This window comes from Polypterus senegalus, chromosome 9 (assembly GCF_016835505.1).
Source record: "Polypterus senegalus isolate Bchr_013 chromosome 9, ASM1683550v1, whole genome shotgun sequence".
Lineage (NCBI taxonomy): Eukaryota > Metazoa > Chordata > Cladistia > Polypteriformes > Polypteridae > Polypterus > Polypterus senegalus.
In genome coordinates, this window is record NC_053162.1 from 68,910,003 (window position 1) to 68,928,263 (window position 18,261).

At 38.3% G+C, this 18,261-nt stretch overlaps 1 protein-coding gene across 5 annotated transcripts in view; it reads left to right on the forward strand.

Annotated features, from left to right (window-relative positions):
• LOC120535385 (adhesion G-protein coupled receptor G5-like) overlaps nt 1–18,261 on the forward strand; it is a 119,982-nt gene that overhangs the window by 80,083 nt on the left and 21,638 nt on the right. For all 5 annotated transcript variants that reach the window (XM_039763192.1, XM_039763193.1, XM_039763197.1 and 2 more), the window contains 5 exons: nt 635–1,069; nt 5,228–5,294; nt 12,122–12,263; nt 14,913–15,038; nt 16,075–16,194. In XM_039763192.1, the coding sequence (XP_039619126.1) occupies nt 635–1,069; nt 5,228–5,294; nt 12,122–12,263; nt 14,913–15,038; nt 16,075–16,194 (890 nt within the window). The remainder of the gene's footprint in view (nt 1–634; nt 1,070–5,227; nt 5,295–12,121; nt 12,264–14,912; nt 15,039–16,074; nt 16,195–18,261) is intronic.

Below are 18,261 nucleotides of genomic sequence, written 5' to 3' on the forward strand. Positions count from 1 at the left end.
ACCTCCACTCCTCACTCGCCACCTTGTCTTCTGCCTCCCGACTCTGGCTCAGGAATGGAGTGAGTCGGCCTCCTTTATAGTGTACCCGGAAGTGCTCCAGGTGCCCCTTGATTAACATCCAGCAGCATTTCCGGGTGTGGCAGAAGTGCTGCACCAGAACCCCGCTCCTCTTCTGGCGGTACTTCCGGTTGTGGTGGAAGTGCTGCATGTCCAGACTCTGGGGCTGTCCAGGTGCCCCCTGGCGGTGGCCACGGACCCGCACCAGGTTGAACTTCTAAGCTCCAATTCCGTGGCCCCAATGTAAACCAAGGGGGCTGCCCTATTGTGTCCCAGGGGAGGTATTCCTGGTAGTATGCCAATTCTCCCGGTCTTCTCCTTTAAAGGGCGTCCCGTCCAGGCAAGAACCCCGGCCATCCATCACAATATATATTGCTCGTCAAGTATATTTTTGATTTATTTATTTTGTTTTGTATTTTTGTCAGCTATTCTGAGGAGACATGCAAGTGTAAATTTTATTTTACTATGTATACATTACAGTAAACTTGATTTGAAATGATTTCCCATCAGGCATGATAATCAGGTGTTCATCTGCTTATGACTCTTTATTTGAAACGTGTATTTTGTTTATTTTTAGGTGAATCAGAAACTGCCTTCAAATTTTGTGGTTTTCGGAACCACACTGGAGAACAGAGTATGAATTTTGATGTGAGTCCAGGATGTGAATACATTACCTTCTCTAGCAATGAGAGCACCCTTTCTATAACTGGTAAAATAACTGTCAGCTGTCAAAATTCTTCCCACATTAAACTGCCAAATGACACCAGTCGGAAAATCATGTTCTGCATCCACTGGGATGGATTTCTGGATTATCTCTGGATTGATTACGACAGCCATATTTATCATATCTGTGAACCTTCATCACCACAACAAACCTGCTGCACAGGTTTATCACACAGTGAAGGAGGAATTGAAAGTGCTAATGGAATTAAAAATGCCAGCATTCAAGGAGATTTAATAACAACCAAACCACAAGGATATCACAAATTCTCTGGAGAAACTGATGATTGTGGTAAGGAACACTAAAAATTCTAAACATATTACCAGTAAATGTTAAAATACTAAATTAAGAAAAAAATCACTTTAAAGGAATACTTTTATCAGAAAATAATATTTTTATATGCTATTTACCCCAAGTAGTTTGTAGTGGTGGCTTAAAAAATGTTATATTTGCATGTAGATGTAATGTAAGTCTATGGTGACAAATGCTGGACAACAAAACACAACATCAAAACTATTAAAAAAATATCAAATTACTCATGCCACATAATCTACTTGTAAAGTCACCCAGTGGCTTATTTACAAAGTCCTAAGAACGTGTATTTCCTATAAAATGTTGTCAACCAAGTCACTTCAAGAAAATGCTCTCATAACATAAAATGGAACGCACGCAGATGTGCTGAAACGTTTGAATTGAAGAAACTTTTTATCACTGTTCTGCATGAAAACTATAGAATTTTTTCTTAACCATGACTCCAAAAGCACTTGGGGTAACTTGCATTAAAAATATTATTTTTGGGTTAATTATTCCTTTACAAATAACATATGATTAAGGCGAATGTGTACATGTGATAAACCTCCATCCTCTTCCGCTTATCCGAGGTCGGGTCGCGGGGGTAGCAGCTTAAGCAGAGAGGCTCAGACTTCCCTCTCCCCGGCCACTTCTTCCAGCACTTCTGTGAGAACCCCAAGGCGTTCCCAGGTTAGGCGGGAGACATAGTCCCTCCAGCGTGTCCTGGGTCTTCCCCGGGGCCTCCTCCCGGTTGGACGTGCCTGGAACACCTCACCAGGGAGGCATCCAGGAGGCATCCTGATCAGATGCCCGAGCCACCTCATCTGACTCCTCTCCATGCGGAGGAGCAGCGGCTCTACTCTGAGCCCCTCCCGGATGACCGAGCTCCTCACCCTATCTTTGAGGGAAAGCCCAGACACCCTGGAGGAAACTCATTTCAGCCGCTTGTATTAGCGATCTCGTTCTTTCGGTCACTACCCATAGCTCATGACCATAGGTGAGGATAGGAATGTAGATCGACTGGTAAATTGAGAGCTTCACCTTATGGCTCAGCTCTTTTTTCTCCATAACATGAGCCTGCATCACTGTGGACGCCGTACCGATCCGCCTGTCAAACTCATGATCCATTCTTCCCTCACTCGTGAACAAGACGCCGAGATACTTGAACTCCTCCACTTGGGGCAGGATCTCGCCCCCAACCCTTAGAGGGCACTCCACCCTTTTCCGGCTGAGGACCATGGTCTCGGACTTGGAGGTGCTGATTCTCATCCCAGCCTCGGCTACAGAAACTGGCTCTTGTGATAAACCTAAACTCAGTTAATTTAAATGTATAATAAAATTTGATCAAACCTGGGCAAATAAAGTTCTATTATAAAATGTGCTACCTTGACCAAAAAACAAGGTCGGCATCATAAAAAATATATAAATGCTGTAAATAGTCTTGGAAAAACAAGGGGAAGATGGAAAAATAAGGAAGTAAACATACAGTACTAAACAATAAACACCAAGCAGCCTCTCTTGGACCTTCTGACAACTATTATACTGGTGCTAAAATGTTTATGAACCCATTAGAATTTTCTATACTTCTGCATAAATATGATCTAATATGGGATCAGATTTTTACTCAAGTTCTAAACCTAGATATGCATAACCCAATTAAACAATTAACATTAATTACACTTGTTAATTTATTTATTGAGGAAAATTATCAAATGTTAATATTTGCATGTGAATCTTTGCTTTCAGTACTGGCATGACCCACCTTGTGCAGCAAAAACATTTACAGAAGCTGTTGATCAGTGATTGAACATCAGCTTGACGAATTTCAGCCCTTACTCCTTACAGAACTGCTTCAGTTTTAGCCCAGAGATGTTAGTGGGATTCCTTGCATGAACTAGTTGCTTCCATGACATTTGCATAAGATTAAGATCAGGACTCCAAGATATGAAATGTCTTCTGCTTTAACCATTCTTTGATAGAATGACTTGTGTGTTTAGGGTTGTGGTCTTGCTGCATCACTCAGTTTCTCTTGAACTTTAGTTCACATATGAATACCTTGACTTCTTCCTGTAGAATTTGTTAGTACAATTCAGAATTCATAGTTTCATTAGTATTAGCAAGCTGTCCTGGTTTAGAGGCAGTACGACAGGCTCAAACCATGATACTGCTGCTACCATGTTTCAAGTTCTTATGCTAAAATGTATTTTTTGTGGTTTCCCCAAACATAAAGCTTTGCATTTATGCCAAAAGTTTTACTTCAATGTCAACTTTATTGTCATCTCAACCAAATATAAGCATACAGAGATACAAAATGATGAAGCTCAGGGCTCACAGTGTACATATAGAGCAAATGAGACAAGACAACTTGCACAAACAGACAACCACCATGCAGCATACTGTTAAATAGCAATATGTCAATAAAATTACACAGACACCCATTTAAATGCAAGTTGAACAGATCAGTGCAGTGACTGATCTTTTGACATGATCAAGTGATTTGTACGTAATATGGAGTGAGAGGTTGTGATCTAAGATGTTAGGGTAGGGTGGAAGATTATGGGGACTGCATTGTGTTGAGGAGTCTGACAGCTGGGGGTTTGGTCTGGGGAGGGAGCTATCACATAACCTGAAAGATTTGCTGACGTTTTGGACTCCTCTCTCTCCACAGAATATATTTCCAGTATTCTTCTGGCATATACATGTGGTTTTTAACAAACTTTAGACAGGCAGCAGTGCTGTTTATGGAAAATATTGGCTTTCTCCTTTCAACTCTGCCATGCTTGGCATTGTTGATCAATGTTCTTCTGATGCTGGACTCATGGACATTGACATTAGCCAATGCAAGACGAGACCCTTAGACTTTACCGTGGTGTTATTTTTGACCTCCTTGAATATTACATACCTTGCACTTGCAGTGGTCCTTGTTGGTCAGCTACTCCTGGGGAAGAGTAAAAATAGCTTTAAATTTCCTCCCTTTGCACACAATTTGCCTTACAGAGGACTAATGACAAATAGCTTTGCAACCTTTTCCAATCTGGTGTGCATAAAGAACCTTTTTTCCTGAGGTCCCCAGAAATCTCCTCAGATTGAGGCACGACACAATGCTCTACAAACCTGTTCGGTGAAGATGAGACTTTGACAGTGAAGACACAGATTTATGGTCTTTAAATAGACCCTCCCACTCTCAAAACGGATGTCATCCCATTGATTGGAACAACTGACTCCAATTTCTTCTTCAAAAGAACTAATAATCCTAAACATCCACATACGTTTTCCTCACACAAATATTTAACATTGGATCATTTTGCTGAATAAATAAATTAACAAGTATAATGCTTTTGTGTATTTTTTTCAGTTGTGATCTCTTTTTCTAATTTTAGGACTGAGGTAAAAATTTGATCACATTTTAGACCATAGTTATGAAGAAATAAAGAAAATTCTAAAGGGCTTGCAAACTTTGTAGCCCCACTGTACAATCTTGTGTTTTGGTGACCTGCCAAAATGGTAGGGGGAGTTGCAAATATCTATATCAGGTAAAATCCCCATTCAACCCTGTAATGTCCAGTCCTACTGATGCAGCTCTTCTGGTGAAAGTGCTTTACAGAATGGAGTGACCACTACACACTGCAAGAGACAAGAGACGGTGATCTCCATTCATTACTTGAAGCAGAAGTACCTGAAGAACACCTATTGGTAACAGCCCCCTACCCCTTTAGGAGAACTTGCTTGATTTTTACTCATATCTGTCTTGTGTTTGGCCCATCAGTAAGCCCAAATTCTGTGTTCGTAACAAGAAAATTTGAGAAACCTGAATAAGCTTCAGAATAAAACACCGTGTTAATCAAAGTACCTTGCATTTGTGAACAATGTAGTTTCACTATGCTGTATGCTTGCCAATTGTTTGGTGTATTAATACAAAAAATACTTTCCTATGCAAATACCCAACATTGAAAAGTTGTAATAATTCAAAGTGAGTGTAGAAATCATTTTTAATATAAGCCAACGGAAATGTGATACATACCTATTGTATAAAATACTATGATGTGTTTATTTGACTACTATGTGAAGTAGCTTACGTGTAATTGCACATTAGCAGAAGAGCTGGAACTCAACTTAAAGTTCTAGAGTTGTATCTAATTTTGTATTATTTCATTGTAGCCAAAACAATGTGTGAAAATCCGTATAGTCAGGAAAAACCAAAGTCAGATCTGGAAAAAGGATACCAGTAAGTACTGTTCTCTTTTAAAAAGCTTTGATTTTGACACAAAAAACATTCACATGTAAAGTAATGAAATGCAGTATGTTCAGGCAATTTTTACATGTATAATTTATGTATAGTATTTGGCATCCAGTCACTTTTGTCCAAATAAACTGTCCACGCACAACTAATTTTTATAGGTAATACACAGGAAGTTTAAGATACTTTATAAGGTCACACAATATGGTGACTGAACTAGTAATCTTATCTAATGTCATTAAAATTTCCAAACATTAACTTAGATTGCCAGCAACTAAACACTGTTTTCACCTTTTATTTTGTCTTGTTTTTTTATAATTTGCTTAGTTGGAGTGGTGGCTCTGGGGCTAGGGATTTGCACTGACAATCGGAAGGTTGCCGGTTCGAATCCTGTAAATGCGTTGGGCCCTTAACCTGCAATTGCTCCGTCCTGCGTATGACATTAATCTGTATCCAGCCCTGCATGTAGGCCCTTCAACCTGCAGGGAAAAACCTGGGGGTTGGTGGCAGAATTGACACTCCACCGCCATATAAAACCTCCCACTGGTTCAACTCCATCTGAACTAGTGTGGTGCTGAGGTGTCACCCATTGCATGGCTGAACTCAGGTCCTAATCTGGTATCCTGAGTTGATTTGTCATGTGGTGGGTGCTGCAATGCGCTGTTTCAGCGCGTGCTCCTAACCTTTATAATTTGTTTAGTGACCTCATGCAACACTTCAGTATAGTTAAGGAACTCCCAGTCACACGCCTTCTATTCAAGGATGAAGTTCAATCACATATCAGATGTCATAAAATTGAACAGCTCCTGGTGGTCTTGCTTTTCACCCATGTTCCCAGTTTTCCTGCATATCGTCTGCAGTGGTGCCCTCAAACAAGGAAACCCTTCTGTTGGGCTTTTCACCTCCTTGGCGTGGCCCACCTTTCCACACTGCCATGCAGAGTTTTCCTTGATTTTGTCGTATGTTAGAAGGTTCTCCTATTTTATACAACACTAGTGCCGCTTGCACACCTTTACCGCTTCTTTCAGACTGGGCAACTCTTCATAGTGGTTTAGTATGACATGTAATTGTTTATCCCAAATTCATCTTCCTATTTTATAATTATAATTTTGTTACTCATATTATTTAATTCTTAGTACCTTTATATGAAAAGCAATACTCAGCTAAACCACATGGCTTCCCTTTACTTATGCTACATATTTTATAGTGTTTGTGCTGATAGTGACTTTGTGTTGTTTAGCTGAGCGAATGCAATACCACAGACCAGCATGTCTTCAGCTGAGCAGTGTATATTGTACGTATGGATGGCTGTGTGTAAAATTAGAACAAACGCAAGTGAAACTGAGCTGTCTGCCAAGCATCCTCTTGGTCCATTTTAATCAAATGTGTTGTCTGATCTAGATAAGGATGCGCATTTTATAATTTGAAAGTAGCACATTATAATTGGTGTATATCAAGTAACAATGCATGTGTAGACTGGTTAATACTGCCATATGGCAAACTCAGCTTGATTAAGCTTGTAGATAAGTTTGTACTGCAAGATTTAAGTCAATTCTGAACTGTCATCAACAATACATAAGGCAGACCCTGCTGAGAGGAGTCTGGAGTTTGAACCAACATTGAATAACATTTTGCATCTTTGTAATTTTCAAAATTATTCTTTGCTTGCACACTTTATTGTTGGTGTTTACATCAAAGAGATGAACAGCTTTCTGGTGCATTTATATTTCTAAACAATGACATGAACCAAGGAACCAAGTTACACGAATTATTCTATAACATTTCAGTAATTATTTACTGCTCTGATGCTATATTTCTGATCATAAAATAGGTCACTACGATAGCAATCGACAAGAAGAATTCATAATTAATTGCAGAATTATGGTATTTGGGGTTTCCTCTACAGTGCACGATTTTGCTCAAAAACTAATCAGCATATCGTCATCTCATAACAGGCTTAAGTTTCAAGGTATTTTTCCATCCACTCATTTTAGCTCTATACTATACAGTAGCTCTAAATACAGACACTCACCCATCATCGAGATATCGATGTTTTTGGTATCAGGGGACCTCTAAATACAGACACTCACCCATCATCGAGATATCGATGTTTTTGGTATCAGGGGACCTCTAAATACAGACACTCACCCATCATCGAGATATCGATGTTTTTGGTATCAGGGGACCCTAAAATGTAGAGATCTGTCGAAAACAGGAGATCAAACTTTTTTGACAAATCTAAAACTTTCACACCTCCACCATAGATGATAGGTTATGGTGGGGAGGGGGCCACAAAGCAATAAAAAGTAATAAAACAACTCAAGATAAAATGTGATTTTAAAAGACCTACTGCACTAGAGTTCCAGTTCATTACGAACATCATCTTCATTTACAAATCTGCATAATCCAATTCAGGGCAGTAGATGGCTGAAGTCTATCCTTGGGTGCAAGGCAGGAAACATCCCCTGAACAGGGTGTCATTTCATTGCAGTCAGTGTGTGTATACTTGGCAATACTACATGATGATACAATATCTGTTACATTATTTAATATTATAGTCTTCCAACAAGTTCTGTTTATAAAACACGTAATCTTACGTAATATATTGTTCATTTGATACATAGAACTTTATTTGTCCCCAGGGAGAGATTTTGCCTTTTACAGAAGATAGATAGATGGATATACACACACAATGTGATCTGAACACACAACAGAATGACGACAAAGGAAGAAAATTAAAAAGAAAGAAAATGTCTGCCTTTGTTATTCACAGTCATAGGGAGGAATTATGCAGACGTATTGCTGTTGGTATAAAGGAGCCGCCGTAACGTTTCCTTGGCACGCTTCTGCTGAATAATGTTCTTGGTCACCTCTTACTTTCTCTAGTGGTTGAAGCCAGTGCAATCACTTGGCTTTCTGTTTAGTATGCACAGGAATTTTTATTTTCTGCAGATGTTGATGATATTGTAACAACTATGTTTTCTTAGTGTGTTAAATTTAATTTAGGCTTCTGATATTTTAAGTGAGCAATCACCTTGCCAAGTATCATAAGGAATGTGCCACAGATTAAATGTATATTATTGATGAAACAAAAATATGTAACATCCTATATGGTATATAAAGCAAAATTTTACAATGTCTGCTACTGCAAAGCTTTTCCTGAAAATTATTAGTTGTGCAGGACTACAGAGAGAGAGAGAGAAAGACAAGGGTTTGTAAATTAGAGAAGCGCTCTTTGTGTTGTATGTACATTGATCACCATATTTACAATTGGGTTAAAGTGTCCACGTAGTGTCCTGTCTTGCTATACGGTTGCAAGACATGGATGCTATCCAGTGACCGGAGACGAAATCTCAACTCCTTTAGTACTGTGTCTCTATGGAGAATCCTTGGGTACCGCTGGTTTGAATTTGTGTCAAATGAGCAGTTCCTCACGGAGTCCTGAATGAGGCACATTACCTGCATTGTGAGGAAGCATCAGTTACGGCATTACAGCCACGTGGCATGAGTCCTCATTATTGACTGGACCAGGCCAAGGAGATGCCCATGTAACAACTGGCTGCGGCAAGTAGATGGTTATTTCCAGAGTGTGAGACTGGGCCACGTGTCTGCCTTGGAGGTTGCCAATCTGGATCCTGAGCTGTTTCGCCGTGTGGTGGATGTGGCAAGGCACAGTATCAGTGCATGCTCCCCAACCTGACCTGACCTGTCCACTAAGTGGTAGTCTAATCTACCTTACCTCACTTGTATACACATACTGTATATGTGTGCAAAACAGGTTATTTATGAAACAGAATATCAGTAGTTAAAATGTATACTTTTAAGAGCATCATGACAAAGGAAGAGACATTAAAAAAGATATACGATTGAAAATCACTACTCTATCTAGGGATTGTGGACTTTGAGGAAAATCGACTATTATTTTAAATTACAGTGTACAGCTGCATTTCACATTTATTTCTTTAATATTAAGTTACATAGTAAATCAATCTTTTTTACATTTATAAAAGAAGCACACATACTGATATGCCACATTAAGCACTGAAACTTTTTCTTTAGTAATTGTAACCATTTATGCTACAAATGTAATGGAAATATCTTAAAAGCAGCATAATATGTAATTTGAGGTTTGTGGTTAGAGAACCGTGAGATGTCAGTCTTCAATTAGTCTTCAGTCAGTTAAGCAGGGAAATGTGTCATACCTTGCATGAAGTAAAAGTATTTCTCTGAAACCGGTTGTAATGCTGAGCAGAAGTGATATTGTTAAAGGGTAGTAAAAGCAATACAATTTAAATGTGGATTGGCTTTGTTTAAGGCCCTTGTATGTCAACCAGGGAATGAAAGGCATAACCAGATACAGAAGAAATTAACTGTTAATATAAATTAACTTAAGCACTATTGGCATGCACGTTACAGAGTAGAACAACAAGGAATGTGCTACTCTAAAAATATGTGCTGAGCAGTGATTCCAGTGATCTAAGAAAAAGCAAAACTGTGCCTGAGGACACAACATCAGTGTCTGCCACTTTAATCAAACCTGGTAGTCTTAGACGATTCTATTCTATATGAGTCAGCGGCTTCAAAAAAAACTGTTTTGTGCTATGATGCATGTGACACCATGTGTCATATTCATGACAAAACTCTAAATAAAATGTCATCCTAATTAATGCAGTTTGAAATGGAATAGATCTCGGAACACAATTTTGTACTTGCTCCTCTTTAGTTCTGCACATTTTTGCAATACTCCAGATGTTGTGCTACAAAATACATTTTCAGTACATGGATGTAAAACCAAAATCTTGAACAGCCCTAAACTATGGAGGAATATTTCGGACAAAATTAAATAAATAAATAAATAAATGCGTAAATAAATAAAAGTACTGTGAAATGTGAGCATAAATAAATAAATGTGTCATGAAATGACAGCCTTAATAAATAAATATGTCATGAAATGAGAGCATAAATAAATAAATGTGTCACGAAATATGTTTTTCGTTGCTTATTTATTTATTTCATTTTGTCCGTAACATTCCTGCAAACCGTCATGAAATACGGCTTGAAATAAAACTGTCACTTTCACTCGTCAAAGTTGAGAGGGTGGGCTCTAACACGCCCTCTAGTTACTGATTGGTGAATCGATAGCACAAGAATTAATTAGAAAAATGCTTACTACTGCCGATGAAATGGATTCTGCCGAAGATATTACGTATTTCAGAGAGAGAATTGAAGATTTATCGGAAGAAATTACAATGTTGGCAGCCCTTTTAGACTCCGATATAGATGAAACTGTTTTTGAAATTATCGAAGAACAGGTGGAACAGACTCTACTACACTCCAGTTCAGGTGATGCAGTACCCTGCTCTGGACGTCCATCCTTTGACATTCCAGCTGAGTCAATAGGACACCTTCTGTTATGCGGTTTAAAAGTACAACAGATTGCAGATCTGTATGGTGTATCGGAGAAGACGATCACAAGGCGAATGAGCCAGTTTGATATACGGTAAGCTGCAACGGCTGTATTAGTTTGGGTACTTTGACATGGAATGCCCAAAGCAGCTCCACCTAATATTTTGAACTGAACAACTTTACCACTGATCAGAGCTGTACAGTTGTTTGAAAAAGTAGCTGCGAATATGCAACTGACTTTCTACTCGTAAAACAAGGGTCAAATACTCAGTTCTAAAAGGGCGCCAACATTGTAATTTCTTCCGATAAATCTTCAGTTTTTCTCTGAAATACGTAATATCTTCGGCAGAATCCATTTCATCGGCAGTAGTAAGCATTTTTCTAATTAATTCTTGTGCTATCGATTCACCAATCAGTAACTAGAGGGCGTGTTAGAGCCCACCCTCTCAACTTTGACGAGTGAAAGTGACAGTTTTATTTCAAGCCGTATTTCATGACGGTTTGCAGGAATGTTACGGACAAAATGAAATAAATAAATAAGCAACGAAAAACATATTTCGTGACACATTTATTTATTTATGCTCTCATTTCATGACATATTTATTTATTAAGGCTGTCATTTCGTGACACATTTATTTATTTATGCTCTCATTTCACAGTACTTTTATTTATTTACGCATTTATTTATTTATTTCATTTTGTCCGAAATATTCCTCCATACTAAACTACTGCTAAGTCTGTTTTATTTTTGTAATTTCCATTGGGTAGCCCTCATTCAATACAATATCACCAGTCAGCCAGTAGGTGGCAGTGAACTAAGCTTTTAAAGAATGAATACAAGAGCAAACAGCTACATTTTGTTAATTCCCACAACAGTACAAAAAAGTAAAACATGTAATGTGCGAATGTAACTTGTAGGTTGAGGTTGGCTGATACATGCTTTGACCAGCATTGACTGCACTGAAGGTGGTTTCAGGCCCAGAAGATTTGAGGACTTGGTAGAGGATAGAAAAATGTAAAATGCAGTATATCTGTCTGTCAAGTAGCTAATTAGCAATACAGTATTGTAATTATTATATAATCGTAAATTATATTACCCTTAATCAGCAACTTGCATTCTGGGAGCTTGTTGAAAATGCAAGAATAAAATGACAAAAGCACAATTATTTACATTTTTGGATATTTTTAATAGCATATATATGGTGCTATCTCAAAGTATGTTTTATAACACAGTCCCATTTCTAACTTTTTGTTGCGTGGTTTACTCATTTAGTGTCTCAGTGCATTGTTTTTACAATGTATTATCTAACAAAATAAAAAGCTCAGTTTTCTTGATAATTTCAGTAGAATTATATGTTAATGGGAGTAAAACAGATTCATTAATTGGGGTTGTTATTTTATCTTTTTAGAATTTCCTATGGACTAGATGACAAATTGATGAAGGCCAACCTTTCAGCAAAGGTGAATCGGTTTGATCTGCCATGTGCTTACACAACAGTCTTCAAAGTGAAAGACTTAGAAGAAATATCAAATAAAAACGTGACACCCAGGGTGAGCATCATCCTTTTCTTTAACTGATTTATCCCTCCATCCAAGTTTGAACCCACTTTTTTCTAGTACAGGGTGGCAGGGAACATGATCCAAGGCCTGTCCATCATATATTGAATCCAATGCAGGAACCAAACTCTGGATGAGTGCACCTACTCACACTCGCTTATAATGGGCTGGTTTTTAACTGCAAATACTGTACATGTGTTGTTGGAGTAGCTAGAGAAAACTCATGCCAACACAAGAAGAAAATGAAAACTCCACCCAGACAAATATGGGGTGCAGATCCCCTCACTGCAAAAAATGAATATGCAAAAACTAGACAAAAAAACTTGGAATGGGATTTGCTTTGCTTTTAGTTAGCATAAAAGTCTGTCAAAGCAATAAGCAAAATTTAGTTGGCTAAGTTTCTCTAAGTAAGGTAAATAATAACAACATTTATTTATATAGCACATTTTCATACAAACAGTAGCTCAAAGTGCTTTACATAATAAAGAATAGAAAAATAAAAGACACAATAAGAAAACAAAATAAATCGACATTAATTAACATCGAATAAGAGTAACGTCCAATCACCAGGGGGGACAGAAAAAAAACAAAAAAAACTCCAGACGGCTGGAGAAAAAAATAAAATATACATTTAAAAAAAATCAAAACACAAAATCATACACATTTTTTGATAAGTCAATAATTCTTACAGTAAGGAAAACAAGATTTAATGGTGTGATATAAAAGCTTTTGACTTGCTTAGATTTCATTTTTTGCTGTGCTGACCTGTGGGACTGAGGTGCTTTCTACTGAATCAGTCCTCGACCTAATATTTTATATAATTATTAGCAAATGTTTACTGAAAAGTTTGTCAAAACTGTTAGTCGTATTCTAGCTTCATTTTATAAAATGTCTTGTAATTATAAAATATTCATTTCAACTGAAGATATTTTTTTTGTAAAAGTGAAGACCTTTTTGGATTAAATACAAGCAGAACAAAACCAACAACAGACTAATAACATCCATCCCGCTAATTCCCAACTACTGGGGTCTCCTGGAGCCAATCCCAAGGTGCAAGGCAGGAAACAAACCCTGGGCAGGGTGCCAGCCCACACACACGGGACAACTTAGAATCGCCAGTGCACCTAACCTGCACGTCTTCGGACTGTAGGAGGAAACCCATGCAAACTCCACACAGGGAGGACTCGGGAAATGAACCCGGGTCTCCTAACTGCGAGGCGGCAGCACTACCACTGCACCAGCGTGCTGCCCCAGACTAATAACAACATCTACAAAATAATACTTGATAAACAACACAAAGAATAAATAAGCTAAGACCATACTTGAGCCAGGATCAAAATTAAATGGCGCACTGAAATAACTGATACAAGTAAAGGCTTTATGTTCCTCACAGGTAACTTTGCAGCACCAGAGAATCTTCATTGCAAACTTGTTTTTGCCCCTGTAGACACAATGTAAGAGACTGGGGTAAAACTACATATATATTATATAAAAATACTACAAACTAGCTGTCCCCCGCAAATCCGCATAGTAGTTAAACAGGACAAACTTTAAAAATCAATAAACAAAAAAAGTAATAATTTGTATCAAGAAGAATTTATATTGATAGATTTCATATCTGAGGGCCTCTTGACGTACAATATTTTAGGTTTTGCTATCAGGGGTGAGAATGTAGCTGTGATCTCTTTGCCAAAAATGTAAAATGTTGGCAAGGTATCTCTGGCCAAGCAGAAGGTAGGTACGCTCCAACGTCAAATGTTGGCACTGTATCTGATCGTGTTCAGCTCTGACGGGAGAGCGTCCGCCGCGTGGGGAGAAGAGCACGTGCCCGTGATATCTCTACCAATGAGCAGCTATCCTTTAAAACACACGTAGGTGTGATCTCTCTCTCTCGAAAACGTCAAATGTTACTCTTTGAACAATCTGTAGGTGATAATGTCTGCTGAACAACAACCATCGCTAGCTAAGCAGAGGCAAGGTACGCTCCAACACGTGGCGAGTGGTAGAGCGATTTGAATGGAGCAAATAAATCTGTGCCGCAACCAAACTATAATACTTTGTACAATGAGAGAAGATGCAAAATCAACCGGACTGTTCAAGCAAACTATAGAAAACAACCCGATCTAAATCCTTTAAGTAGTTCTCTTGTGAAAAGTGGACAGACAGACAGACAGGCACGTTGGATTTTATATATTTAAATAGAGATGAGTTTGGAAAAGCTACAAAAATAAAGAGAAACCCTTGAAGATTAATAAAGGGTACCAAAAAAAAACAAACAAACAAGGGCTGCATCATTATATTGAGTCCCAGTAGTACAGCAAGTTTATTTTACCCCTTGCTTTTTATTTGTGTAAGTAACAAATCATTTTTTGTATACATTTTTTTCCTCCTAGGATTTATTGTGAATGTCTAAATCTGCCACAAGTGTCAATTTTATTTTATTTTTTTAAACAAAACACTGAACTGGTGTGAGAGATCATACACATCAATGATTAGCTGAGTAGCTTGTACATTTTTGAAAGAATCATTTCTGACCCTAAAAAAAACTTGTTTCACAGCAAAATATAGGTAACTAAAGTAAAAACTGGTGCAGTAATGTAAACGGTGATAAACTCTGCTAATTATTATACTTTAATCCATTAGAGTCCGAGCACGGACCAGTGGCCTTCTGTGCACATTCCTCCTTCAATTGTGGAAAAATTGAATCCTAAAAAACGGACCACAGCCAAAGTAGTATGCACCTTCTTCAAATCATCTGAACTTTTTAAGGTAATGAGTTGGATTTTTATATTATTTACACTTTCAGATTTTATTTTGTGCATAAAATGTATCAGAGTAGGAATTTAAGGAGCAGTTTAATTTTGTGATTGTCATACGATTTTAAAATTCCTTCATTCTGATTTGGGATACTTTATCAAAAGAGACTTAATAAAATGAATACTATGTAAATAGTAAATAAATAAAAGCTATGATAAACACTGTCCTTTGTTTAAAGGTACCTAATATAACATACAACAGCTGTTTTCAAGCAAGAAGCAAAAGTGAAATCAGTTACAGATAACAAGCCCAGGCATGGGGTCTAAGTGAAAAATGATTTATTTACAGTATTTTTACCCTTCAGTCTGTAAACTCCATCCATCCATCATACCATATCCTAACTACAGGGTCATGGGGTCTGCTGGAGCCAATCCCAGGTGCAAGGCACGCACACCCACACAACAGGCCAATGCACCTAACCTGTATGTCTTTGGACTGTGGGAGGAAACTGGAGCGAAACCCACGCAGACAACATGCAAACTTCACGCAGGGAGGATCTGGGAAGTGAACCCGGGCCTCCTAACTGCGAGGCAGCAGCGCTACCACTGCTCCACCGTGCCGCCCCAGTTTGTAAATTGCGCCATACAAAGAGTGTATAGTTTTTGTGAATGGACATTTGTTATTGACAGACATCTTACAGCTTTCTTATTTAAGTAAAACATGCAACTCCCAAAGTTAGTATCATAATTGTGCTAGCCTGTATTAGATTATTTGAGGTTTGGGAGTTGATCTTAATGCATAATTTGTTAAAATGTCATATTACTTAAACCAAAAAAAGGCAAATTGGACAAATGGACAAAGTGATCTCTAGGCTTAATCAGAAAGAAGAAGACAAACAGTACTGTAACCTTCGTTTTGAGTAGTCTAGCATCAGGTTCGGAGCTTGTCCTCTTTGAAACACTGCATCATATGCTGTACCTGTTTCCTTAAACTTTGAATATGAACAGTGAAACTTGCAAACCTACAATAATCCTATTCTTTTTTGCAGGACAAGAAAAGAAGTGATATATTAAATGAGGATGTTGTTGGAATCAGTGTTGAAAATGAAGTTATTTCTAATCTGAAAGATCCAGTAATTATTACTTTCCAACACAAAACCCCTTTTACAGTAAGTACTTGGCACTTATTTATTGCACAAAAGCTGTAATAATTTATCACACATTTTCTTCAAGGATATTAGAAAGGTCATCAGTGTTTGAAATTTCAGAATCTGCCTTTGAAAAGTATTAGTGCATTTTTGAACGTATGTTAAAACAGAGAAACATTCTGTGTAAGTTTAATTACGAGTTACTTTACTCTTTCAAATTTAAAATATGAGATGTTACTCCAACTTTGGTATATTTTCAATTTTTACTCATCTGACAGCCACTCCTGACAGCAAAACTGATCTCTAACACAAGATAGTTAAAACACTGGAGGAGGTTCACGTGCACTGGCCACTCGTACAGCAACTCCCTTCTCCTGCCGCTTGACATACAGTATGTTAGCCATTCAATTAGAAAAGACAAGAATTTAAGAGGGAAACATAAAGTGAAAAACTATCCATCCATCCATTTTCAAACCCGCTGAATCCAAATACAGGGTCACGGGGGTCTGCTGGAGCCAATCCCAGCCAACACAGGGCACAAGGCAGGAACCAATCCCAGGCAGGGTGCCAACCCACCGCAGGACACACACAAACACACACTAGGGCCAATTTAGAATCGGCAATCTACCTAACCTGCATGTCTTTGGATTGTGGGAGGAAACCGGAGCGCCTGGAGGAAACCCACGGGGAGAACATGCAAACTCCACGCAGGGAGGACCCGGGAAGCGAACCCAGCTACCACTGCGCCACCGTGCCGCCCGTGAAAAACTATTCACACTTATTAATTATGTTATATGAAAAACAACCTCACAGGTGCTTTATCTGCACATTATAATCATTTCATTTGATTTGCAAAGCTCCAGACCTTCTGTCCATCAAGTCCTGAAGCAACTAACAATTTGAGCTTCAAAACATCAGCAGAGATGTTAACTCTCCATTGGTCACTTCTTTTAAGAAAGTTATGTTTTAAGAAATGTATGTATCGTTCCTACTGTTAGTTACAAACCATTCATAAACAACAACTAACAATAGGACATTATATCTACAGTATGTCTATGTAAGCTACTGAGCCACCACAAGCCTATTTTGGCTATGTTTCTAACTACATGATAATAAAAGGTACTGTTAAAAAGCATATTTTTAATATACTGTGCTCTCCTAACACATGTAATTGCGTTCTTGTGTTGCTATTTTTTAATATGATTCATTGTTAAACAAACAGTCATTAAACAAAAATGTGATAATGGACTCTTTAATGAAGTAACTAAAAAATATGAAGTGCTCCAACTTTCAAATCAGTTAACTGAGTCCCTAAACTGTGGGAATGTGGGTTTAGCTCTTTGAGGGCTGAATATTTTTTCCAAAGAACTCAGTTTTCTGAAAAGCACACAAAGCAGTGGTTTCACACATAAGTCAACATAAAATGTCAGTTGCTATGTGCTGTGGCTGCTGTTGGCACATGTTGGGCACCTCTGGTGGCAGTGGCTGCATTGGGGGCACCTCGATGGTCAGAAGGAATGCATGGTGGGCAGCTGCCTTCCTATTTTCACCCAGCAGGTGGGTGATGGTGGCGGTCACAGTCTGACGCAATCTGGTTTGTACCTCTTGTCATCATAAGTGGTGGTCCTCCCAGGCAAACACTGCTGTAGGCACATCAGCTACATTAAAGTGTTCAGCACCACAATCACCTAGGGACCGATCAGATGATGCTGGTACCTCACCTTTGTTTTTGATCTCCATCTCCAGATCACTTGCATCAAACTCGGAGTTTGACAAGTCAGAGTCCTATTCAACAAAAATGACATAAAACGTCCACGGAGTATTTTGCTTTGCACATTCACTTTGGTCTCTCGCCTGATGTTGGTGCCATTTTAGAGGTTGCTTGCTCTTCGCTACTCATGCACGCTTAGGGAATCGAGGTTGAAATCAACAGAGCTATGTAACTTTCCTTCTAGCAAAGAGAGTCAAACTAAAGTGTAAGGGTGAGTTTTGTTGCAGTTTATAGCCAATTACTGTCCTCTACTCCTGAATTTTGACAAAAGTTGACATCAACCCTAAAAGAGTTAACTAAATTATAGCAAGCCTTCA